The sequence below is a fragment of the Dermochelys coriacea genome, chromosome 6, assembly GCF_009764565.3.
Source record: "Dermochelys coriacea isolate rDerCor1 chromosome 6, rDerCor1.pri.v4, whole genome shotgun sequence".
NCBI lineage: Eukaryota > Metazoa > Chordata > Testudines > Dermochelyidae > Dermochelys > Dermochelys coriacea.
In genome coordinates, this window is record NC_050073.1 from 102,213,738 (window position 1) to 102,228,554 (window position 14,817).

Consider the following 14,817-nt stretch of genomic DNA (forward strand, 5'->3'; position numbering starts at 1 on the left):
TAATACCATCCAGAGTTACATCTCCATCATAAAAAGTGCAAAAATGACTAACTATCTAGCCTAGTGTCTCAAAGAAATCAGCACAAAGATGAAGACCAGCTGACTAAATCCTAACACAGGCAAAACAAGTGATGCTATTGAAAAGAGGAAGGTGTTGTGAAGAACAAACTGACATCCTATCAGTCAAGCCACATATAGTCAAAACGATGCTCAACCTTAAAATCCTCACTGATAATGGAGACCCAAATGTCAACAACTCCTAGAAATACTTCCTTCTTCTGACAGCTGGCCAAGAGACTGCCAAATATTAATACACATAAAAGGAGTACTTATGACTAATCTCTTAGTCTCTAAGGTACCACAAGTACTCCTTTTCTTTTTGCGAATACAGACTAACACGGCTGCTACTCTGAAACCAAATATTAATAGATACAGACCCAGCCATAAAGATGCATGTTGTTGTGATTGCTAGGCTGGATTACTGTAACACTATATCTGGGAATGAATATGCAAGGCCTGAAAAAAATCAATTTGGTTCAGAATGTAGCAGTCCATGGGCTAAGCAACACCAGTAGAGCAAGATCCTCCCACTGCTTCTGTCATTGACTCTGAACAGAATACCGGGTCCATTTCTAAGCCAGGGAGCTATTTATTAAAGTTCTCAGTGGTCTGGGTTTGAGCTATCACTTCCCTCTCCACTACCAGGTCCTTTCATGACTGCAGAGCTTCCTCTATTCAAGACAGTGGAGCTGTCCATAAAGCCAAGACAGAGCTGGAGATGGAGCATTTTTAGCAATAAGCCCACTGAAGAATGGACTTCCCTTTCGAAGAGCTGATTGACCAGCTATCTTGCCAACTTGAGCCCACGCTCAAGATCTGTCTCTTTGTCTTTGCTTTCAAACAACATTTTTAAAAGCACCCAAACCCCACTCAGTGTTACTGCACATGGGGAGGGCAGGAAAACAAACTGCACCAAATTACCTATCTATTTTTTTGCAAGATATTCAGACACCATGGCGACAAGTACAACAATTCCCTAGATAAAATAGAGTTGATTTTATTTTTAAGGCAAAAAAAGCGATTTAAAAATAAAACAGGCGGCACCCGAGGGAGGGGAGGGGCCTGGGGCTGATCCCTCAGGAGCAGCAGGGTAGCGGGGGCAGCACCTCTCTTACCCATTTATCCAGAGGGACCTGCGCCAGAGAGCCGGTGCCCTGGTACAGATCCAAGCTGAGCTGCTCCAGACTGAGCTTCTCCTGCAGGAAGTGGCCCAGGTACCTCTGCAGCAGGTACCTGCAGGCCCTTTTCTTGATGGACTCTGAGAAAGGCCAAGGCATGGTGGCGGGCGGGGACGGGGGGGGGGGGGTCGCTAGGCTGAAGCTGCTGGCCTGGAACGAGGGGGCTAATCGGCTGGGGCGACGGGGGGCGGGGAGCTGCCGGGCTCGAGTCAGCTCTGCTAGGGAAAGAGCTCCCTACGGTCCCCCGTCCCCCCACTCGCACCCCGTGGGGCCGGACCCCGCACCCTCAGGGGAAGAAGGCAATGACAGGTAGCTCCATCCTCACTGAGCCGCCGCCATCTTCTCAGTGCCCTGGGATGCGAGGGGGCGGCTGGTGATTTCGGGGCTCCACCGCGGTAGCGCGCGCGCGCGCGCTCCCGGCCGCCTGGCTTCGGTCCCTTCGGCGGACCTGCAGCCACCTCCTACGTGCCTCTACCCTCCGCCTCTCACCGGAACCCGAGCGACAGTGACGCCAGGGTGACGTTTCAGCGGAAGTGAAGTCACAGAGCGGGGGCGGAAGTGAAGGGGCGGGCATGAGCCGGAAGTTGGCTGACCAGCCGCAAAGCTCCTTTTCAGCGGCCGTAGAAGACGGACGGGAGGCGCGTCTGCGGCGGACAGGTGAAGAGTCTCGGCCTGCGGCAGTGGAAGGGGAGCAGTGGAAGAAGAGGCAGCGGCTCCCCCCAATATCCAACCCAGGGTGGGGCTAACGAGGCTTCGCTGCCCGATTCTCCTGCGCGCTGTGCGGCTGTCACCCTGGTGGCTGCGCTGCAGGCCTTTCTCCAGGGAGCGGCGGGGCTGCGAACTGCTCTTCTGGCCCCTTCTCGTCTCTGCCTGTAGCCCCAGGGAGTTGCCGGGGGAGCGGGGTCGTTCTCGAGCGTGAGGCGCCTTGCTGCGCTGGGCGTGCGCGGGGGGGTCACCAGCCCTCTCGGCTGGGCGTGTGTTACGGTGCTGGGGGAGCACCCGGCCCCGTGGACAGAAGGGGGCTTGGAAAGGGGGTTTGCGTCGCCTTTCATCTTACGTTTTCTGCGTTAGTCCCAAAATGCGTCCGTGTGTTCAGCGTTTTCGTTTCAGCGTAGCAGCCGTGTTAGTCCGTTTCTGCAAAAAGAACGGGAGGACTTGTGGCACCTTGGAGACTAACATTTATTTGAGCATAAGCTTTCGTGAGCTACAACTGTCAACACATGCTACTGACTTTTGTACTAACAAACAGATACAGAGAGAGGTTGAATGAATTGACTTTCTTTATAGGCAAACAGCCAGTTTTACTAACTAGCTCCTTTAAATATTAGTGACCCTTCACTTTCGCTCCACGAGTTTGAGCTTTCCTTTGAGTCCTCTCTCTTCCCCTTCCTGCACATGCTGATGCAGACATCAATTCTTGACTCATTGGGGACCAGCAGATAAGTTGTTTAGGACAGACTCATAACTGTGTATTATAAGCACAGTATGCAGTGTTCTTAAAATATAGATGTGTGCATTATCAGTTACTTTAATACCATAGTCACAGAATTGTGAGTTTGTTATGCTGAAACATTGTGGTTAATACCCTGTCTTTCAAGATTCCTCCAATTAAAAAAAAAAAAAAAAATCCTCGTTGGCCTGCTAGTAGCCCTACAGGACCCATATCTTCCTTTGGTTTTGCAGGACATTGAATGTGTCTTTAAAATAGTTCTTTCTGTTGGAAAAATATCTGTTTTATATCATTGATCTTGCATAATAATTTGTGGCCATATAAAATTGAATATGGTGTTTCCATCCACAGAATGGAGACTGATTACAATTCCATGGAGTTGTCCACTAACACGGGGTTTGAAGAAGATTCTGAATATAAGGACATTGAAGGAACAGATGTGAAGGATATGAGACTAGAGGCAGATGCTGTTGTGAATGATGTTCTGTTTGCTGTCAGCAACATGTTTGTCTCAAAAAACCTTCCATGTGCAGAGGCTGTGGCATATATCAATGTGGAGACAAGGGAAAGAAACAGATACTGCCTGGAGCTCACAGAAGCAGGACTTAGGGTAACCTGTTTATCCTTTCATAAAGCTTCTTTGTTTACAATAAATATTAATTGAAAGGTGTCTAGTAAAAGTTTTCAGTTGTCATCAAAGCAGTATAGGCTCTTTTCTTTATTGAATACTTTTGAGACTATTTCATATTTCAAAATTCAGCGTTTAAGGGCACTACTATTATGCCATTTCAATTAAATCCAAAAGGGGAGGATTTTACACACTTGTCTTGCCAAAGCGCATCTTACATGAATGAAAAAATGTTAAGTTAGAACTGATGCAATGACCACCATTTGAAGTAAAGCTTTGTAACGGTGATTATGCCCTGCGTAACTGGGGTATGGTATACAATATTTTTCTGTGCATGGTTTTATCTTGATTCTATGTTCCACTAACACAAGCTGAAAGCAGTAACTGGTGCTAAAATTAGGCATTAGATAAAGATAAGAACTTTTTAAAAAAATAAATTTCTGACAAATTGACACAACTCTGGAACCTAAGAGCTGAGGCTTGTGGTATCCTTGACGTGCTATTGTGCCTCATTTTTACTTTCAAAACTGAAGTGTTTAAGCCCCATAATAATCAATTAACTCTTAGCCAAAGTAGAGGGTACGTTTTAGCACCCTGATTAAAGAAGTGAAGTAATGCCCATCCTCATGTTTTCTCCAATGCTTTTAGTCTAATCACACAACAGTTAACCTAGATTATGAAAAGCAGGCATTTTATCAGAAACATCTACAGAATGATAAAGTTGGAAGTAGATAATTTAAATGTTTGGTGTTACAGGTGACTTTTTTTTTTTACTGTAGTTCTTCAATCCTCTAATCCACAGTTGTCTGAGAAAAGTGCACCACAATTGCAGAAGGCTTAAAAAAAGTAGATATAGTATTGTGCCCACATCAGACTGCATGATATAGAACAGACTATTGTAATCTTTACCTTGTCTATGTGACTTAATGAGAAACACTAACTATTGATTTCTATGCATGCATCTCCTATTCACACTATTTAAATTGCTTGTGCAAATACTTGTGTGGTGAAGTGAGAACTTCCAGCCAAATTCAAAAGTAAGCCTCTGTATATTTAGTTTCAGAGTAGCAGCTGTGTTAGTCTGTATTCGCAAAAAAGAAAAGGAGTACTTGTGGCACCTTAGAGACTAACGAATTTACTAGACCATAAGCTTTCATGAGCTACAGCTCACTTTATCAGATGCATGTGTCTTTGGTGGTCTCAATTTTTGTGAGAAAAGAATATTGGAAACTCCTTTAGAGGATGAATTGTTACTTAACGTCTTGAGTAGAGAAGAGGAAGTATAGGCTTTATTGAACCAACTTCTCTTGGTAAAATACAAGCTTTCGAGTTTACACAAAGCTTTTCTCTTTTTCAGAGCTTGAAGTGCCACTGTAGCACTTCTTGTTCAAGTGTAGACACTATCTGTGTTGATGGGAGGGGTTCTTCCATCAGCTTAAGTGATCCACCTCTCTGAGAGGTTGTAATTAGGTTGACGGAAGGATTCTTCTGTCAACCTAGTACTTTCTACATCAGGGGTTAAGTCAGCTTAACTGCATTGCTCGGGGGTGTGGATTTTTCACACCCCCTGAGAGACAAAAATGTGTCATCCTAACTTTTTAGTGTAGACCAGGCCTGAGTGGCAGTTAAATACACTTCACCTTGTATGGTCTCCTACATGTTAACTATTTATGCTGGAGGGTGTTTTCCATGTTGTCCGTCGCCGTACTGCACGATCCCATCTGAGCATCTCTACAGCTATTTCAAGGATGTATTCGACTGCATAGCCCAGAATGACGTGCAGTGCCCACAGTGCCTCCGCCCCCTGCCCCGTGTTGACGAAACAGGTGTCCTGGAAACTGACTTTACGCCCAAGGAAGTGATGGCCAGATGCTCAAAAACAAAAAACACAGCTCCTGGGAAAGACAGCATCCCCTATAGCCTCCTGAAAAAGCGAGATCCCAGCTGCCTGGTCCTCGCCACGCTCTTCAACGAGTGCAAGCGATTCTGCTGGACTCCCAGCTCCTGGAAGAAGGCCATGACAGTACTGGTGTACAAGAAGGGTGAGCAGGACGACCCCAGCAACTGGAGGCCCATCTCCCTTTGCTCCATGATGTACAAGCTCTATGCCAGCTGCCTTGCGTCGAGGATCACTGAGTGGTCAGTGAGGGGTGGAGCTGATGGCTCCCCCAAGAAAGGCTTCATGTCCTGTGAGGGCTGCTATGAACACAACTTTGTCCTCCAAATCACCATCGAAACGGCCAGAAGGGCACGGAGGCAGTGCACGATAGCATGGTTTGACCTGGCTAATACCTTTGGGTCCATGCCCCACCACCACATCTTTGCCACGCTCCAGGAGTTTGGGATGCCAGAGAACTTCCTCTGAGATCCGAGAGGTGTAGGAGGGATGCAGCACAACCATTCGCTTGGTTGAAGGGGAGACCGCCAAGATCCCGATCCGGAGCGGAGTTAAGCAGGGCTGTCCCCTCAGCCCCATCATCTTTAACCTCGCCATGGAGCCGTTGCTGCGAGCGATCTCTAATGAAACAGATGGCTTCAACCTCCACGGCAAGAGGGTGAGCATCCTGGCATACGCGGCTGACCTGGTCCTGACCGCAGACAACCCAGAGAACCTCCAACGTATTCTAGATGCCAGCAGTCAAGCTGCCGATTGGATGGGGCTTCGCTTCAATGCAAAGAAGTGTGCATCTCTCCACATAGACGGCAGCAAAAGGGACTCGGTGCAGGCAACAGGGTTCCAGATCCAGGGCGAGCCCATCATCCCCCTGGCAGAGGGACAGGCATACCGGCACCTTGGCACGCCGATGGGTTTCCATGTCCGGCAGACACCTGAGGACACCATCCAGGAGATCTTGCAGGATGCCGCCAAGATAGACACCTTCCCTGCTAGCATTGTGGCAGAAGATGAATGCCCTGCACACCTTCCTGATCCCCTGCATCTCTTTTGTCCTAAGGGGATCTGCTGAGGCGAAGGTACCCCTCAACAAGGCAGAGAAGATTGACCGGCAGCTGGTGAAGAAGTGGCTGTTCCTTCCCCAGAGAGCCAGCAATGAGCTGGTCTGTATTGCCCACAAGCGTGGCGGTGCCAATGTCCCCCGCATGGGTGACCTGTGTGACAGCGTGGTGATCACCCATGCCTTCCGTCTGCTGACGTGTCCCGACGCAATGGTAAGGAACATCACAGCAAACGCCCTCCATAATGCAACAAAGAAGCGGATCGGCAGAGCCCCTTCCAACCAAGACACCGCCAGATTCCTGAGCAGTTCTCTAGATGGCGAATTTGGACGGGACAGTGGCGACATCACTTCACTGTGGTCCCGCGCTCATGCTTCCCCAGATGACACGTGGCTTTGCATCGGCTGCCGCTGGGAGTGGTGCGAGGAGCGCCTGGAGCTGGGAGTCCTGGTACTGCAGATCGGGTCCGACGACAACACCATTGTCACCCTTAGCACCAGGAGCATGCTGGAGAGGACCCTGAAGGCAGCCATCCAGTCGCTGTACGTGGAAACCCTGAAGCGTAAACCAGACCAGGGTAAAGCTTTTGAACTGACCAGCAAGTGGGACGCCAGCAACCACTTCCTCGCCGGGGGCAACTTCACCCGTTTCACCGACTGGTGGTTCATCCACCGCACCCGGCTCAACTGCGTCCCGCTCAACGGAGCCGTCCACCACGGGAACCGAGACAAGCGTTGCAGGAAGTGTAGCTACTCCGAGACCTTGCCCCATGTCCTGTGCAGCTGCAAGCCCTGCTCCAGAGCCTGGCAGCTGCGCCACAATGCCATCCAGAACTGCCTGGTGAAAGCCATCGCACTGTGCCTGGGGGAGGTCGCCGTGAACTCCACCATCCCTGGGACGGACAGCCAGTTGCGACCTGACGTGGTAGTCACCGACGAGGACCAGAAAAAGATCATCCTTATCGACATCACGGTCTCCTTCGAGAACAGGACCGCGGCCTTCTGCGAATCCCGAGCTCGTAAGCTGGAAAAATACGCCCCCCTGGCTGACACCCTGAGAGCGAAGGGCTACGAGGTGCAGATGGATGCCCTGATTGTCGGAGCCCTGGGCGCTTGGGACCCCTGCAATGAGCGTGTGCTGTGGACCTGCGGGATCGGTCGACAGTACGCACAGCTCATGCGGCACCTTATGGTCTTGGACACAATCTGATGGTCCAGGGACATCTACATCGAACACATCACCGGCCACCGACAGTACCAGGAGGTGTGAGCCGGTACAACATCGTGCATCAACCATGGGAAAGGGACTGAGAGACTTTTTTCATTGGACCATATGAACTGGAACCATAAACTCACTGAGCATTAAATCCCACCAAATGAGGGTAGATCCATCCTCATCATGGCATCCGCTCATTATACTCCACACCTGAACATACCCATTATATGGACAACATACCCCCATATCTCAATGTCTGTACTTTGACCCGTTAAACTTTTACCCCCAATTGGGGAGATTGCAGATTATGTATTCCTTACGCCATCCACTCCTAAACTGAATTTCGCACCCCTTGATAATCTGTACCTTATTCCCTGATAACCGGAAACTTTTATGCCTAAACTCTGTACTATTTTCTTCAACATTATCTTAATAAAATTATTAAAGCTGTGACACTGAGTACCTTTCAAGACCTGAAGAGGAGCTTTGGGTAAGCTCAAAAGCTTGTCTTTCACCAACAAAAGAGATTATTTCACCCACCTTGTCTCTGGTATCCTGGGACCGACGTGGTTATAACACTACAAACAAAGTACAGTATAGGTTTGTTGGGTCTGGCAATCCTTCATTCAGATGTACTAATGTGACTAATTTTGTGATTTTTTTTTTGAATGGTTCCAATGACGAAATGATTAACCACAAAAATTAACCATTGGTCTCTTTGCAACAGGTGGTGGGTTATGCTTTTGACCAGGCTGATGATGGCTTACAAACTGCATATCATGAGACTGTCTACTCTTTATTGGACTCTCTTAGCCCAGCATATCGTGAAGCTTTTGGAAATGCACTACTACAGAGACTGGAAGCTTTAAAAAGGGATGGGCAATCATGATTCGGTCTGCAGTAACAAGCACATGTTGGGGAATGGTTAATGATAGTGGGAATTATTAGTATGAGTCACTGAGATTTTCCTTTTGGATATAGCCAGAAACGTATATCAAGCTTCATTTCTTGCCTGAACATCTAGGTTTCTTACAATAGAACTGACTTGTAAAATATGAATGTTGCTATGGATCTGCTTTGTCCACAAGCCTACTTTAAGCTATTTTGGTGGACTGTAGAAGTAGTACCTTTTCTGTTAAACTCTGCTGTAGATCATCAGTTGACAGTGACTTGCTTTCTACAGCATTTGAAGAAATTTGATCTCTTTCCAAAGCAATATGATCTAATATTTTATTTTAAGAAATATCTTAATTGGTACTGTGCAAATCTTGAATGCAATGTATGAAAGTAGTAATACTTTCTTAATGTGTCTATCTGTAAATTTTAACTCTGCTCCTTAAAACCAAATTTTAACTACTTGCTCTAGCTAAATTAATGGGAATTACTTTATTCTACTTAGAGGATATCTCTTTCAGCTCAATATTTTTTGTAAGCAAACCTGAAAACTCTCTGCTTCATTCACAAGATATGAACCTCACAATATTGTACATCATTTGAACATTGCTTTTTCTGGGCTAGTCTGGACTTAAAATACTGTAGCCATGCAACTGTAGCTGTGCCACTGTAGCACTTCAGAATCTCCTGTTAGCTATCACCTCTTGGGGAGGTGGATTTCCAAGCTGCCAGAAGAATTCTTTCATTGATCTAGCGCTGTCTACTTGGTCAGCTTAAGTGCACTACTCGGGGGGTGAGGATTTTTTTTTTTTTTATAGCCCTGACCGATGTAGTTAAACTGACCTGATTTCTAGTTTAGACTAGACCTTAGTGTCCTTGTTGAGTTAAAAGCAATGTTCAGTATTATTCAATGTACCCTTGTCTGCAGCAATTACCAACCCGTAAACAAAGATAACTGTTGGCGTATGAATGTATCCTCTAAATTTGCAAATGATATAAGCACAGAAGAAAACAAGGAAGAACAGGTGACATTTTTTTCTTAAATTTAGACCATACTAATAACTTCGGGAGGGGGTGGAAGACATTTTAGCCTGTTTACTATTCTAAATGTTTGTTTACATGATGTACAGAATATACTCAAGTATTTTTGCTTCAGTCTTTACTTTTTACAGTGCAGTGCTTATGTATTCCTGTAAGGCTGCCCTCTTCTCCCTCAATTGTACAGTGTCCTGTCCTAAAGAACAGTAAGTATATAATGTCAATGCAGTGTATTGGTTTGAAACCTAAGGCTGTATGAAACATTCAGAGATTGATATTGAATTGGGAGACATTTACATATTTTCTATTTTATAAAAAAAATACAAAGCTCTTTATAAACTTATTGTGCTACTGTAAGTTTTTGAATGTGTGGAAGAGACTTGTATGAATGGAAGAGACTTTGAAAAGTATTCAGTTGGTTTAAAGCACCAGTACTATTGAACTAACATTCTATGATTATATGATCACTGTTTTGCACTCTTGTACTATTCAATATCTATGCATCCTTGTTAATGTAGTTCTGCCTTTATTCGCCTGTTTCATGCTAGAAACAAAGTAAATGTGAATCCAAAGACTGCTAGATCATCAGCTGTTGTAAATAAACATGCTCCACTGCCTTCAATGGAACTAGACTGATTGACACCAGCTGAGGATCACTTGCATTAATTTGAGGGACCAGTTAACAAGTTGAGCATTTATTATAGTTTTTGTGGCAATGATGCTGTAATTATGACTGAGAAGGGACCTACAGTCAAAGCTTCTGTTTTCAAGTATAATGTTTTTGTTTTATTATCTTGGTAGGTTGAAACAACTCATGTTAATATATATATATTTTGGTTAAAAGTATTTTCATGCTCTAAGAAAACTGTTCCTTTTTTTTTTTTTTTTGCAGGCATGTGGTTTAATCCTCTATGAGGAAAATGTACTTTGCCAAGTTTATATCTCAATATCTACCCCTGTAACAACACACCTGTTTATTTCAATGACTAGACACTTGAATAAATGCACAAACTTATGTATGATCAGCTTTTTATTCTCCTCCCCCAAAATAAATTGAAAATGTATACCTATATCATTCTGAACTTGCAAGTATCGGACACACAAATCGGGTAAACACATGGTATCTTAAACAATACTTTTGGCTGCAGTGTACAACTATATAAGAGCATTTAAAATTGGCCTGTTGAATAGTAATGCAGATCAATGTAAAAAAGGGATGGAGATCAAGTATTTAAGAAACGCTGGTGAACAACTTCCAGGGTAGTATTAAATTATAGTATCTCTTTACTTAATTTGAGTATGCCTATGGCTGACAATTTCTGTTGTAAAGCTTTAAAAATATTCCTTAAGAAGCCTTTACCAGAAGGCATAAACTTGCTGAAACGCTGTGTAAGCCGCAGATCTCACCTGTTTCCCTAGGAAATAATTGACTACACTATAACTTGGAAATTTAAAAGGGATTCCAGTCATGCACGTAGTAGGGTGAGTATGCTTGTAACATGTGGGAATACTCTTAAATAGTTATACTAGAAAATGCTGCTTGTGTGAAAAGGTTCAGTTGAAATGCTAATTAACAATAGACCTTTTAGTACAATTCCTTACTTGTTTGCTTTATATCGTATACTTATCTGAATCCTTGATCCTGTGCTGCTGGGCATCTGATAAAGCCATAGATCTGTGAACGGATATACCTTTCATAAGGATGAGAATGGATAGGCTTTCAATTAAATAAAAGTGGGAATGGACAGCAAAACACAACCTTGGACAGTGTGAAAAGTCTCAGATTAGCACAGTTTAATCACTTTGAGACCATCTTACTAAGAGATTATAAACAGCTGCCTGCTCTAAAAATGTCTGGTAACATTTTGAAGAATGGAGTTGACCTCAGTAGTGACAAAGATTTTTGTGCCATGCTGAAGAATGTGTTATGTACTTAGAGCTCTGAATTGTGGATATAGCAGGACCAGAGTAGTATTGGAATGCAAATATAAAATAGGATTAGAGGAGTTCATCTTTGTATAAAGAATAATGCTGTTGTTTATCTGCTATTGTTGATTATGACTGCTTATATATATACTGCATGATCTAAAAGTTACTATGCACACCTCAAGGCTGTCTTTCAGCTAGTAGCTTGCATATTACAATTTTAAAAATACAAAATGCTATTTTAAACACTTTTTCTCAAGCTTCAGTTGCAAACACCTAATACGGTCAATGGAAGTTGTATCTAAAGCTCATATTATACTTAAAAGTGTAGTCATTTATATTGTTTGATACAGTACATAACATTTTTGCTAAGCTCAGCAAACAAACTGCAAAAAGGTCAGATGCTGTTCTCATTGTGACAGGTTTCAGAGTAGCAGCCGTGTTAGTCTGTATTTGCAAAAAGAAAAGGAGTACGTGTTGCACCTTGTTAGTCTCTAAGGTGCCACATGTACTCCTTTTCTTTTTGTTCTCATTGTAAAACTGCATTATATTAAAAAGTACAGGAGTTAGTGCTGAACTTTTTAGGGGCATAGATCCTTCTAAAAAAAATTGCTGTCTCTATATAGCAACTTTTTCCTATAAATTGAGGTTTCTAGGGGAGGAAACCTAGATCAGCCTTTGTCGCATTCCCCCTTCATCCCTAACCTGAGCTAGGAAAGCTAATGATCCAACCAACAGCCTAAATTGGGTGACGAGGCATGTACATATGCTAAGAAGAAGTTGGAAGTGACAAAGGAAGAGAAAGACCTTGATGTATTGGTTGCTCACAGGAAGACTATGAGTTGCAGCTGTGAAAAAAGCTAAGGCAGTCTTAGGATGCAGTAGGTGAGGTATTTTCCAGTAGAGATAGGGAAGTGACAGTACCATTACACAAGGCAGGGATGAAATCTCTAGAATACTGTGTGCAATTCTGGTCTCCAATGTTTCAGAAAGATTAATTCAAACTGGAACAGGTACAGAGAAGGGCTACTGCGATGATTTTAGGAATGGAAAACCTGCCTTATGAAAGGAGACTCCAAGAGCTTGGCTTGTTTAGCCCTACCCAAAGAAGGTTGAGGGGAGAGATGATTGGCAAAGACTGTAAGCTTGAAACACAGGATTAATTAACATAAATGCTGAATATGTTCTCATTTCTTCTTAAAGTGTTAGTGCTTACATACATTGATAACATAATTGCTCAGTGGTGCATGAAGATGCAGAATTTGCAAGATAGAGAATGTGAACTATGAACAAATCCAGAACTGTAAAATGCCTTTTAGACATATTTATGATTTTAAGGCTGAAGAGACCTCAAGAGGTCAGGTAGACCATCCCCTATGCTGAGGCAGGACTACATATTCATCAGACCGTTACTTCTGAAACATGTAATGGTAGTAACCAATTTTCTGATAAGCACAGAGCTGCATTACCTATTACTATTCCTCTTTCCTCTCCCCTTTTTTCTTAGGACGGGGGATACGTAAAAAGTGCAGAGTTGCGGGACTTTTGGCCAGCCTTTATCTTCCACTTAATTCTCCTGTAAATCTGCACAGGCTAGAACCTTGATTTTTTCAAAGATCAGTCTTATGAACAACTAGTTTTATGAACTATTTTTCCCAACAGGAAAAAAAAATCACATAACAAAAGTCGTATCCTAAGGCTTTCAGTGCCATGGAACCGCTTTGCTGTGTTTCAAAGCATAAGAAGAAAGTAATATAGTGCCCTCTACTGCAACTTTGGTACTGAAACTTGGAGATACTCAATTTTATGAACTTCACTCCCCAGATCGTTCATAAAATAGGAGTTCTCCCATCGTAGTGAAAATGCCTATGAAACACTGACCCTCTTACTTAAAAAACAAATAAATCCCTTTGACCATAAAGGCCTCCTCCCTCACCTAACTCAGATGAGAGTTGGGCGGGTATCTCTACAGTACCAACCCACTCTGGATTACAGCCTGTGTTGTTTTAAAAAGTCAAACTCTGCCTCTGTCGTGATTCTCTCCCCTCTGTTCCTGGACCGCCTCCACTCTCGCTCTGTCGCTGTGGATCTTTGTCCCTCTTGTAGGGAATAGTTATAGGTTCGTGCCCTTTTCCCGTCTGTTCACCTCGGGCTCTGCCTACTCCAGTGTCGGTCTCTCTCCGGCTTTTCCCCGGGCAGCGGGAGCCTCCCTTCGCCCGAGGCACCCTGGCACCAGCCTCGCCCGCTGCAGGGAACCGCCCCCTGCCCGCGTCTTGGCCCGGCCCTGTGGCTGCCCGCCCGGGGCCCGGGCCGGTGCGGAGAAGGGCTCGGTCGCTTAGCAACGGCCCGGCTTCCCCGGCGAGCGCCATGGCGGCGGAGGAAGGGGTGGTGGCCGCGGCCGAAGGGACCATTCGCAGCCGGAGGGTCTTTCTCAACCATCTGGACTCCTACGGCGGCAGCAGCATCGGGAAGGTGACCGCGGAGGGGGGTGGTGGTGGTGGGGGGGGGGGGGGGAGTCTCCTGAGAGGGGGCTGAGCCGCAGGATCCCTCCGAGCTCCCCTCAAGCCGCAAGCTGGGATACGGCCCCATCGCTGGCTACCCCCACGGGGGGTAAACAACCTGCTGGGGTGCGGCTGATGCCAGAGGCAGGGCTAGAGAGCGGCCCCATGGTGCTCGCCCTCCCCCAGAGCACAGCCTCCCTGGCAATGCAATACTCCTGGAGCCACATGCTGGCGCCAGGGCACCTTTGCCAGCCCACATGCTTCCCTGGGCACAAAGGCACGTGCTGAGCTGTGAGGCAGGCAACATCACCAGGACCACAGGATCTCTGTAGTACCCCCATCATCAGCAACCGCTTGCTGGGCTACAAGGCTATAAGCACTAAGGGGCGCCCCCCCCCCCCGCCAGTCCTCCCAAATGGGAACTGTATGCTGAGGTGCAATGTTAATAGATTTACATAGTCTTAGAATCTCTCCTGTGCCCAGTGGCACATAGAGCAACCCATTTTTCCCACTGTTATCTCTCCAGAGAAAGATGTTTGACTCCATCGTAAGTTGTCTCCATGATGGCAGCATCCTTTTCAGTGGTACTAGGATAAGTCATTCTTTGCCCTACACACCTTCTCTTCCTAGAGTTGCCAGATGTCCGGTTTTTGACCGGAATGCCTGGTCGAAAAGGGACCCTGGCAGCTCTGGTCAGCACTGCTGCCCGGGCTGTTAAAAGTCCGGTCGGCGGTGCAGTGGGGCTAAGGCAGGCTCCCTGCCTGCCATGGCTCTGCACAGCTCCCGGAAGCAGTGGAATGTCCCTCCGCCAGCTCCTAGGCATAGATGCAGCCAGGGGGCTGTGTGCACCAACTCAGCAGCTTCCGTTGGCCGGGAACAGTGGCCCATGGGAGCTGCAGGGGCAGCACTTGTGGACGGGGCAGTGTGCAGAGCCGCCTGGCTGCGTCTCCTTGTAGGAGCTGGAGGAGGGAT

At 45.8% G+C, this 14,817-nt stretch overlaps 3 protein-coding genes across 13 annotated transcripts in view; 2 read left to right on the top strand and 1 right to left on the bottom strand.

The window, feature by feature from the left end:
• Positions 1 to 1,748, bottom strand: part of ATG2B (autophagy related 2B) — an 85,980-nt gene extending 84,232 nt beyond the window's left edge. For 4 of the 6 annotated variants that reach the window (XM_038404401.2, XM_043516338.1, XM_038404400.2 and 1 more), the window contains exon 1: positions 1,176 to 1,747. In XM_038404401.2, coding sequence (XP_038260329.1) covers positions 1,176 to 1,337 — 162 coding nt within the window. In that variant the 5' untranslated portion in view covers positions 1,338 to 1,747. Of the gene's footprint in view, positions 1 to 1,175 lie in introns of all 6 variants that reach the window. The other 2 variants (XR_006281972.1, XM_043516339.1) reach the window with 1 other exon arrangement.
• Positions 1,749 to 1,778: 30 nt separating this feature from the next.
• On the top strand, positions 1,779 to 10,437 carry LOC119856648 (GSK3B interacting protein). 3 transcript variants are annotated; one of them, XM_038404408.2, is made up of 3 exons: positions 1,779 to 1,895; positions 3,040 to 3,298; positions 8,214 to 10,437. In XM_038404408.2, the coding sequence occupies exons 2-3, from the start codon at positions 3,041 to 3,043 to the stop codon at positions 8,373 to 8,375; spliced, it is 420 nt and encodes a 139-aa protein (XP_038260336.1). In that variant the 5' UTR covers positions 1,779 to 1,895; position 3,040; the 3' UTR covers positions 8,376 to 10,437. The 3 variants fall into 3 exon arrangements, with proteins under 3 accessions (XP_038260336.1, XP_038260335.1, XP_043372275.1); XM_038404407.2 differs by having other exon boundaries at positions 1,787 to 1,974; XM_043516340.1 differs by lacking the exon at positions 1,779 to 1,895 and adding an exon at positions 1,967 to 2,033.
• A 3,130-nt stretch (positions 10,438 to 13,567) lies between these two features.
• Positions 13,568 to 14,817, top strand: part of AK7 (adenylate kinase 7) — a 62,159-nt gene continuing 60,909 nt past the window's right edge. Inside the window, exon 1 of one of the 4 annotated variants that reach the window (XM_043516349.1) lies at positions 13,568 to 13,816. In XM_043516349.1, the coding sequence (XP_043372284.1) occupies positions 13,712 to 13,816 (105 nt within the window). In that variant the 5' untranslated portion in view covers positions 13,568 to 13,711. The remainder of the gene's footprint in view (positions 13,817 to 14,817) is intronic. The other 3 variants (XM_043516348.1, XM_038404403.2, XM_043516350.1) reach the window with 3 other exon arrangements.

Coding starts and splice junctions, on each gene's coding strand:
- LOC119856648 (XM_038404407.2), top strand. CDS start 1,811: ATGAGCCGGAAGTTGGCTGACCAGCCGCAAAGCTCCTTTTCAGCGGCC. Junction 1,975..3,039: donor CCCCCAATATCCAACCCAGG/GTGGGGCTAACG, acceptor TTCCATCCACAG/AATGGAGACTGATTACAATT. Junction 3,299..8,213: donor TCACAGAAGCAGGACTTAGG/GTAACCTGTTTA, acceptor TCTTTGCAACAG/GTGGTGGGTTATGCTTTTGA.